This window comes from Pavona decussata, unplaced genomic scaffold, assembly GCF_977016875.1.
Source record: "Pavona decussata unplaced genomic scaffold, jaPavDecu1.1 SCAFFOLD_300, whole genome shotgun sequence".
Classification (NCBI taxonomy): domain Eukaryota; kingdom Metazoa; phylum Cnidaria; class Anthozoa; order Scleractinia; family Agariciidae; genus Pavona; species Pavona decussata.
The window spans coordinates 5,047,033-5,057,500 of record NW_028145697.1 but is presented as its reverse complement, the minus strand read 5'-3'; the positions used below and the strand labels follow the sequence as shown (position 1 = coordinate 5,057,500).

At 38.3% G+C, this 10,468-nt stretch overlaps 2 protein-coding genes across 4 annotated transcripts in view; one reads left to right on the top strand and one right to left on the bottom strand.

Annotated features, from left to right (window-relative positions):
* LOC146454768 (protein unc-45 homolog A-like) overlaps window positions 1-2,681 on the bottom strand; it is a 13,169-nt gene extending 10,488 nt beyond the window's left edge. The window contains exon 1 of the mRNA XM_085095034.1: window positions 2,662-2,681. The gene's annotated coding sequence lies outside the window, so the exon portion shown is untranslated. The remainder of the gene's footprint in view (window positions 1-2,661) is intronic.
* A 5-nt stretch (window positions 2,682-2,686) lies between these two features.
* Window positions 2,687-10,468, top strand: part of LOC146454765 (uncharacterized) — an 80,330-nt gene continuing 72,548 nt past the window's right edge. For all 3 annotated transcript variants that reach the window (XM_085095037.1, XM_085095039.1, XM_085095038.1), the window contains exons 1-7: window positions 2,687-3,009; window positions 6,112-6,185; window positions 7,662-7,790; window positions 8,125-8,232; window positions 8,676-8,727; window positions 9,499-9,732; window positions 10,283-10,348. In XM_085095037.1, coding sequence (XP_084951163.1) covers window positions 2,902-3,009; window positions 6,112-6,185; window positions 7,662-7,790; window positions 8,125-8,227 — 414 coding nt within the window. In that variant the 5' untranslated portion in view covers window positions 2,687-2,901 and the 3' untranslated portion in view covers window positions 8,228-8,232; window positions 8,676-8,727; window positions 9,499-9,732; window positions 10,283-10,348. The remainder of the gene's footprint in view (window positions 3,010-6,111; window positions 6,186-7,661; window positions 7,791-8,124; window positions 8,233-8,675; window positions 8,728-9,498; window positions 9,733-10,282; window positions 10,349-10,468) is intronic.

Genomic DNA, 10,468 nt, shown 5'->3' with positions numbered 1-10,468 from the left:
ACTACAGTCGGACCTCTATTAAGCGGCCACCTGTTAAGCGGCCACCCTCCATTAAGCGGCCACTTTCCAAAGTCCCGAATTGTTATTTTGTCAGTAAAGTGCTGTATTCGATACCTCTATTCAACAGCCAACCTCTATTAAGTGGCCAGTTTTCAAAGTCCCCAGGGTGGCCGCTTAATAGAGGTCCAACTGTAGTTTCCCATTTTAAAGTCTATAACAATTTTTAATTCATAATATACATGTTAACAGTCCCAAGCCAAAATAAAATAAAAACTAAAACAGTCAGTACGTGCAAAGATGTGACATAAGTACCAGCAAGTGCTTATTCTCATTGCCTTGATCAGCCCCTTAAAGACGCAGAAGAAAAATGTGCACCCAATTGAAAAGCTATCCAAAAAAAATTTGATTTTGCAAACCGATGTCCATTGAATAAAAGGTGGCACAATCTTCTTGATCAACTATCAATGATCAATATCAATCAACACTGATATAGATCATTCATCATATAGGTCATGATCTGAACTAGATCATCATCATTTTTTTATTTGCCTTACTTAGAACAAATCTGAGAAATGATAGAATTTACAATAATGGCGAGGAGACCTCAAGAAACCACCAGGCTTATAAGAGAGGCCACCTTGGCTGTCATTAATAAAAAGAAAATATGGTGCTGCGTAAGTGCGGCTTGATCATTTCATGATTATGTAAATAAAACTGCAATATTTTTTTCTTAAACCTGAAAAAACTAGATGAAGAAATAATTGATATTGGGAGAGAGTTTCAGAATTTGGGACCTTGGTAAAGGACTGTAAAATGCTTAAGATTTGTTCGACAAGAATGCAATCGATTGTTACGAAAATCAATTTTATCAGTTAGATATAGACCAGCTAGCCCTGTGTTAGGGGCTGTTTACATTGAGGGAGGAAGATCCGAGAAGGTGGATCATCCTAGCGCCATATGTTTTCTGTATTCAGTTTAGTCATGCAAAAAGTTGTACTTGGCCCTAGTGCTAGGATATTCCTAGAGATAGGATCTTCCTAGCTGAGAAATAGGAAGATCCTAGCGCCATGTAAACTACCTTCGCTCAGAAGATCCTAGTACTAGGAACTAAAAAGAACAAAATGACGGCAGCCGAGCGTCCAGCTTCTAAAGGCCAACAATTTTCCTTCTTCTCTTTCTCCTCTTGGTAACCACGGCGACGGAAATTTCTGCATGTAAACCAAATGAAAAGTTGTTTCGCCTTCTAGGATCTTCCTAGTGCCAGGATCTTCCTCCCTCCATGTAAACAGCCCCTTAAACGATGTACTTGTTTCAAATTGTAATCTCAAACTAGTCATTTTTTTTATTATGACTTCTCTGACCTGCGCTTTCTCTTTATTTTTAAAAATCATGATTTCTAAGCAATAAAAAGGCTGCCATTCTACGCTTGAAAGAGACTGGATTTTCGAAAAAAATATCCGCAAATAAGGCTAAAACCAGCACTTGAGATTTCAAAATTTTCTAGTGGGTGCATGTCCCCAGTCCCCCCTAGAGGCCCGATCGCAACACTATTAACCTTTTCTCTCCTGAAAGTCTGCCTACGGCCTGTATTTGGTATTTTTCACTTCAGGTTTGATTATTGAGCACTGTTTTACAGGCGCACCTGCAGAAGTATCTTGACTCTTTCCAATGGCGAAACACAAGTTCTGGAGACGGAACCTGCCACTCCCCCAGCGATAACATGTTTCAGTCACTTGTTTCCTGGAAAGACAGCCTTGGTTGGTTTCGCCCGCGTGCGATCTTCTCCCAGGTGTTGTGTCACGGAATTTGGTTCATGAATTTCTTTTTCATCTCCCTGGACTGAATCTTTTAAACCCATATTTACCTACTTTAACTTTCATTTTCAATCCTAGGTCCACAAATTAAAGAAAAGGCTCATTTTCGGCTAGGCATATCGCTTGGACAAATCAGAATGTTAGGCCGCTTTATTTAAGGTGGCCGAACACAGTTTGTGCGCGCTTTACAGATTCTGTTAGTGATACTATTAAGCGCGCGCTAGGGTTGTGGTACGCAAATACGGCGGTTGATAAAGTGATCTCTCAATTTCACATGAAATAGATAATAAAGTTAAGTTTTGATCCTAAATAACTAAGTTTCTCGTTTCTGGACTCTTTCTCTTTTCTCTCCAAGCAAAAAAGTCAATCACCAAGACCTTTTGTATGTATTTCATCTTTGCCATGAAACCCAATTAAAGCCATGCATGCGCATTTGACCAAAAAATTGTGACTGGTTGTTTTCGTGGAAATGAACTGTTTTCTAAGGAACCAATCATTAGAATTTCATGACATTTGGAATGAAAAAAGTTCCCTAAAAGCGAAACTCGCCTACAAAGAGAAACCTAAATCTAACTGAGGGTATCTTCACAAAACATTAAAATGTAAAATCAATGTTTGCAGGAGATCTCTCTGTTAAAATTACACGAAAGTAGTGCAACTGTGTCAGTGTTTTGTGAGTTTTTCTGGATACAAAAATTGGAAAAAATCTAATGAGTACATTTTCTGAAAATAAAGGAAACGGATTATTTATGGACGTTTAATATTTCTCTTCGTTGCCATGGAAACGGTACTAAGCTCAACAAGATGTACGAAAATACATTCCTTCTTAGTTAGTCTTACCCCATACCAATTTTGGGCGTCCAGAAGTACATCGTTTCCAAATAACGTCTTCTAACACCTGTACACTAAAAAACTGTATTCGGCCACCTTAACCCACACTACATTCGCACCATTCGTATTCGTATAGACACAAACTTGTCCCCAGGGCCGTCCGGGCCATCTGCCAGGCCTAAGAGGCGCGCGGGCTCTGGGGACGAGATTGGTCAGGCTCGGCGGCATTGGCTGGAAAAAGCGGGAACGAAGTGTGATGTGGACGGGTAATTTTCAGTTGCAGAACTTCGTGACAAGTTCTTTTTATATTAGCTGGCCTTTACCATCCGTTTGTTTGTTTCAAACACTTCTTGGGCACACACAGGTACGTATAAAAAGTCTGATTATTTTCAAATACTTGTGTGCTCGGTTTACGGTCAGATTGGTCCAGGGTCGATCGTTCCAAGTCAGGGGATCGGTCTACAATAAAGACTAAAGATTATTATAAGATGTCCAGTCACGTTTTTCCTTTGTTGTGTTCTTCGCTGGATGTTTTCGCTCGATTTACACCGTTTCTTCGCTAAAAAACTCGCATCTTCGATTTGTATTCCATTTAAAAATGGCGTCGGCGTACATTCCATTCGACGAAGTGAAAGCAGCGATGTTTCTGGGGAAGTCTTTTCCGATGTTTCGGATAAAAGTGAAGAAGGATATTTCAGACCACCATGAGAGTGAGAGTGTGGATGATATTTATGAGGAAAACAACATCCCTTCAAGCAATTCTGGGGATTCGAACGCTGAGAGTGATAGCAACGGCATGTGTTTTTCTGTTAGTTTGTCTTAGCACCAGATTTAAATGTCTTGAGTGATATTTTTTGCTTTACAGAAGCTCAGGGTTTCAAATAGTCATTCCCAGCGGTACATTGTGCTTTTACAAAAGTTTTGTTATGATTTTTTTTTATGTGGTGAGGAAGTTCAAATTTCTTGAAACCCGACCGCCAGGGACAAAATGGCCATAACTTTAGTTGTGATGATGATATTTGGATGAAATAAAAAGTTTCTGAATCCTCATATATCGTTCTTTATCCAAATGATATCATTATGGTCCCTTTGTGAAGATATGGTGTGTTGTAAGAGTGAGACTAACAAACAAAACATACGGCAGATTTTTCATTCAAATTTTAATCAGCTCAAAATATTTATGTTAGCATCAATGGCCAATTAAATGTATTCTTAATGAAAGGATATGTTATCCTGAGTAAAATGATGTATAGTTTATGGGGGGGTAACATTTAATGCTGAGGACTTACAGCCAGATTTATAAACCGGGTTTGCGGGAAACAAATTGTTCCCCAGAAAAACTGTCAACGAAAGGGTCAAAGCTACTCATGAGTGTATTTCATAACTGATATAATTATGAATAAGCAAAGTTATGGCTTTGAGATAAATGGCCTTAAAACGCAAAAATTTGAAACTTCAAAAACGCCCCAATCCTTTTGTGTATTAGGTATACCCCTAAACTATAGCTTATTTTGCAGGTCCCAACATCTTCATTTATGTGAGAGATGTCTTAAGACCCACAACGTTTAGGGGAAAAAGTTGAAAAGTTATAGGGGTGGTCAACCATATCACATATGGGAGGGGGTTAAGTTTTTATCCTTTTATAATGAGTAGATCTTCACAAGATCATAGTGGCGTCAAAAATTCATAGAAATCTGTCAAATACTGACAGAGTTATGGCACTATGTGCCAAATGGCACTCTTAGGGATTAAAGGGTTAAAATAAATAAAACAAGAAGCTGTTTCCAGCTTATACTCAGACCATATTTGACTGTGTGGTGCATGAAGCCTACAATCTTTTAACAGTGATAACCTCCAGCATCACCAATTCCCCCAAATAGAGCCTGCGAGCAAGCTCTCTTGGGGGTGGATCCTCTTTCCCCCTCCCGCCCCCCACCCCCAAGAGAGCTTGCTTGCAGGCTACCAAATAGATTGATACAGAGATATAGTGAGGCAATAAGTAACCACCAGATAGAATTGCATTTCTTGCAGTCAGAATGAAGTACAGGGGAAACCGACATTTGTCATTCGAATGCTTTTTATAATCCCCGGGCTTTAATGCTTACATATTCACCTTTCGTTTAGAGACAGAAACCATTTGTACGGTCCTAACATGTATGTGAAGCCGGGTCAATGACGGATCGTAATTTTCGATATGATCGAGACCTGGGGGGGTACTCCCTTATGTGACCTTAACGTGGACGTGCAGCCTGATAGGGTATGGTTTTCAGGGTGTTTTGTCTTGAACGGGGTATCTATTTCATCACTTTCTGTTTTAAACAGGGTTTCCCTACCTGACCTATTTAATGGCTTAAACAGATTATGATTGCCAATGCATTAAACTACAGTAAGAAACTAGTGTATCCTTATTTCATTCTAGTCTTAAACAGAGTGTGATTTTGGGTTAAATGTCTTAGAAATTTAAAAGGCCCGAAAATTTTGAATTCTGTCTTAAACCGGATAGGGAAATCGGAGAATTGTGTCTTAAACAGGGTCAGGGTTTGAACGCCCGGGCCGCACCTCACTACCCAAGCATCTGTTGGGTACCCCCCTCCCTCCCCGGGATCTAAAGTAACGTTACGCATCACACGTACGTTTATATCCTTGTACGTTTTTCAATGTTTCGCTGTTTAGGGGAAATTCAGTGGAAAGCATTTGTTATTCACCTTTCATTTGAAGACAGAAACGGTTTCTACATTGATTGTTTTTCTAGAATAGTACAACTCCCTTTATCTTAGTGTTGGTAAAATGCAACATGACACAGGTTCAAGACATATCAATCTGAACCAAAGTAGTCAGTTGACGTAGCTCAGCCATTGATCACGAAACCCCCAAAAATTGTGGCTTACGAGATAAGGTTTACCAGAACATAGGCATTAGCAACACACGGCAAGCAATCAACAATGCATGACTACATTTCTTATTGTTTTTGCCTGTACTGAGTTTGTACTGAGTTAGCTTTTGTGTGGACCCCATTTATTTAAAAAATTCACTGGTCATCAACATCATCGGTCAATGATATGGGATGGGATGGTTACATTTCCTTCAGAACATGCAATGACAATTGACAGAAAACACCTTTTGTTTCTTATTGTGTATATGTTGAATAGACAAATCTAACTCAATTGTGCAGGCAGTCCATTAAAAACTGTGGTGAGTGCTTGTTAATACACCATCAAATAAAACTTCAATCAACTATTTCAATACGTAATTGACATTTCAAAGTCATCCCGTTTAATGGCTATCAGAATAGTCTTTCAGTGTCTTGCTGAATTGAATGCACTTTACTTATCAATGATTACTTCGACATGTAGTTATAAAGCAGACTTTTGTTAAACTCTGGTGCATAATTTGTTCACTCCAATTACTGCTAATACTAGTTTAATGTCAGGTGTCCTTTTATCAAGATGTTTTCCCTTTGTTCTAGTTACTGTTGGTGCGACATCAGTTTAAGGTTGCATTCTTCAATGAGCTGCGACAGGATCCTCATTCTGCTATTAAGTAAGTGCTGGTGAGCTTTGCACTTCTAGGTTATTTTAAGTCTATTGTAACTAAAAAGTGGAAGTAAATTTATTTTGAATTATTTTTCTTCTCAATAACTTGCAAGATTACAAAGTAATTGTTTTATTCATCATTACAAAACAATAGACCTATTCGGCTAACCCAATGTTGTACCCAATTCAGATCCCCTGGGGTCAAGATCCCTTGTTTATTGCATTGGCATTATAATGTAGCATTCACATTTAAATGATATGGAAAAACTTAGAACAAAACATTTTATGCCCAAAGGATTTGAATTGGGTACAACATTGTGTTAGCTGAATAGGCCTATTATACACATAAAAGGAAAGTGCTAAGCAGGTTATTGTAGTAGTCACTTGTAGTCTGCAACAGACAGCTTCATTGGTATAGTTTATGACAAACATACCACCGTACCTACAATTTGCTACAAGTTCTAATTACATGTACATGTTTATAAAGTTGCTTAGCAGTCAAGAACATTCAATATGATTTTTGTATAAATCTAATAGTGTTCTATCACCAATGCCGTTCTTTGATTGGCTTCGCTACTTGCTATCTATTCAGTGATAGATAGTGAGTAGTAGTTTTCAACAAAATGGCGGCCACTGAACTGAACTGGACCTTTATTATAAATAAAGTGCACACAAATTTCCTGATGACTCCAAAAATAAACAGACTTTTAAATATAAGCAATAACTTACCATTTTTTAGTGATTAATGAAGATAAGCTGCATTCAAATACAGAATTCAAGTCACATGTATCTGAATCTGAGTTCTTGAAAAGTATGTTCACCACTCTATCTTAATACCCCAACACTCAGGGCAGGAGTTATTAGGATGGACAGTGATGAAACTTTAAATTTGCTTCGAATGGCAACCGCTAACATCATGGAGCTCTCACACGGAAAAGCATTCCTGTGAAGATTATGCCAAGTGACGTTAAAACTCAAGACTCTTTGAAATACTTTTGACATTTAGGGCAGTTGTTCTGGTGCTAGGTTTCAGGGTCTTATCGTTCCTTTTACTTTCATAATAATTATTTGTAAACCTCTACATCTAGTGACTTTGCCTTGATTTAATGGTGCAAATTTTAGATACCCGATTGTGCATTTGTACTTCCTGTCTATTGTGTGTATATTATATTTCTATATTAATTAATTAATTTGTTTATTTAGTTTCTAACATGTATAACTGGTCACAAATTGCGACACAGCGTCAATGGGTATTGAGCATAGTTTCTGTTCAAGATACTGCTACATGTAGTGCCAGTACATACATTGTACTGGGTTCAAAGTAGCCATATTCTGTATAGGATATACCGTCTTAAAGTTTAGAATTTTAAAGGGAACCATTGGCTTCCTGTTCAAAAAAATACCATGCGATCACAAACCTCTTACTCGCATGTTGGTCTATTAAGTGTTATAATTTATTTAAAAAAATGTGTTTTATTCCCAGACATTATCGCCAAGCATACAGTCTCCTAGGGAAACTGAAGACAAATGACATCAACATTTTGGAAATCAAAGTTTTTGCTGGATTTATTAGTTACAAGTTCTGTTTCTTGCTTGAAAGCCACATGATAAGGTATGGGCAAATAGGTAACCACATGGCTTTGCGTTTGAGACAACATTATAAGGTACCATTGCTCATAAACTGTGTCAGTTCATAGCGGAGCTCCGCGCTCCCCATAGCTAAGAGATTTTGGTAACCTGTGAATGCGGGTAAAAGACAGCGATTGACGAATGCTCAAGAAACTAAACACATTTTCTCACGACGAGTTCACGTTTGCTTTTTTCTCGAGTGATTGTGTGGTTGTGTGGAGTTCTTGGTGAAGAGGCCCAGTCTTTCATATTTAGTGTAGAGTATTGAGCATTTATTAAGCAATATATTAAAATGCATCTTCTTGATATTATCTAAGCTGGGAAGACTGGATCAAGTGTTTGAAGAAGAATCATTTCTCCTATTGGCTGGAATCAATTGCACGTGACCTTGGCCTGTTACTCTGGTTAACATCACTTTAAATATGGTAAGTTTACTTAGCCATCCGTCTACAGCTGAGAGGAGACGATTGCATACTCACCTTGTGTGTCCAACATTACAGCTAGTTGCACGTAAATTTTGCTGCAATTACTCCTTGACATGGTCTTCCTTTTTAAGGTGGAAATTCCATCCATATCTAAAGCAACATGATTAAATATCACGCAAGTCACGCAAAGCCAGCCTGCCTATTCTATTTAAATTTGTCTTTTGTGTTTTTCACAGCATTTGCTTGTAAATCAGGCAACATTTCTATCGATATGTATTTCTATCGTTTTGTTACCGAAAAGACTGTTTGCTCTCGCCTGGTCAAATAATGAATGTGAGGAAGTAAAATTCGAATGCTGGCTTTCATGTTCAATAAGGTCCTTTTTCAGAGTCTGTATTATATTCACAGGGAACTTATAAAATTTGCTTGTTTGGTTTTTCCAGTAACTAGAAGTGACGTTTGTTGGCGAAGAGATGGGATCCCGATTACAAGGAAGTAAGGATCTGTTTGATTTGTTAAGCTAGATCAGTTGAATTGGTTTTAGCAATAAAGTTGAAAAGTAAAAAAAAAAAATTAAACTCTTAACCAAGATGATTTTAAATTTTTTACACTTTTCATCTTTATCGCAATTTTTTATAGTTAAATTACTCTTTTATAGTGAGGTAAACAGAATTTACAATGATCCTCAATGATGAACTATTCTGGACTAACTCAAATCCTGCTGCCCTTCACTATCGCTCGAAACAAACCAATCCCTAGCACACCTCCCTGCTTCTCAATAACACGACAATCACCAACTTTACACACCTAAAAAACATGCAGACATGAAAACACATTCTCAATTAGCTCTTTGGTGGCATTTGATTTGGTTACGCTTCTTTTTAATACTATGCCAGCTCCCTGAAACTCTGTGTCCATCCCTTCAGTAAAGGTATCACTTTATGCAATCGTTTGCAGCAAAAACACGTTCATAGGGTGACATGACTTGCTGAGTTTGTTTTGGCTTTCATGTTCCCTTAACTGAGCAGATTGAACAGATGTCAGCATCATGTCTGCAGCATAAATGCTATGTTCCTGTTCAGTTGGTGATTGTGTCGTACAGAGAAAGAGAGAGTTGCGAGAAGTCATTTGCTTGTTAAATTTGGCTGGTGGTATTTATCCTGTTGAGAGCAATGCACTCCAGCTACGGTTCGTTTATTGTAAACTTGGATTGGATGTAGACACTTGCTTTTCATCTAATGTTAATATGATCTGTCTCCGTGGCAGTCTTGTTGCAGCAGGGTGAAAGTGCGTCGGAATGTTACTGCGTAGCAGTCAGGGAGGAAGTGAGCAGACTAAAAGTTGTTAACATTGGCAGCCTTGCTCTGCAGTGGAGACGGTACGTCTGACTGCTGTCCTGATATTACTCCAGAAAGAGGAGGGAGGTGGGGCTGGGGCTGTCCTCAGAAATTACCTTGGTTCCAGTGGTGCACATCGTTGCCTTAACTAACTTTAAATAAGGTAGGTGATGGGTGCCTTGTTGATAACCTTTATTGCTGTAGCCTTGATTTTAAGGCTACTTTCATTGAAGCAAGTCGCTGCTAAATGTGATCAGTCTGGTGTACATAGTATTGTCTATAACTAAATGTCTATGGGTTAACGTGACCGGGATGGACATAGATTGAAACTTGAACATAAAAATGACTGAATACTTTTTCAAGTCGTTCCTGTATAGGCCTTATGCAAAATGGCTGACATTTAAATATTCTCTTGTTTGCATTTAAATTAGCCTCACTAACCTGGTTGTTGAGTTCACCCTGAACAAGACCAGTGAGGCTAATTAGAATGCAGACAAAAAAAATTTAAATAAGGCAATTTTTACATGGGGTCTATTTGTGCAAATAATCGTGATCATGGTTTGTTTTTCCTTTGAGAAAATTACTTCATATCTTAAGAAAAGGTGCTGAGTTTTAATTTCAGCGCAAGGTTCGACCCAAAAGTGTAGAAATCGCCATGACGTAGCCCCTGTCCTTTTGGAACTGATTGACTTTTGCTGACTTTATTTGTTTAGGAGGACAGTGCTGTTATCAAGACAGTTATGCCTTTTGAAGTGTTTCTTTCTGTGACAAACCTCAAGGTAACTAACGACTTGGGTTTGATAAGTGCCAAATGATAAGGTATGGGCAAATAGGTAACCACGTGGCTTTGCGTTTGAGACAACATTATAAGGTGCCATTGCTCATAAACTGTGTCAGTT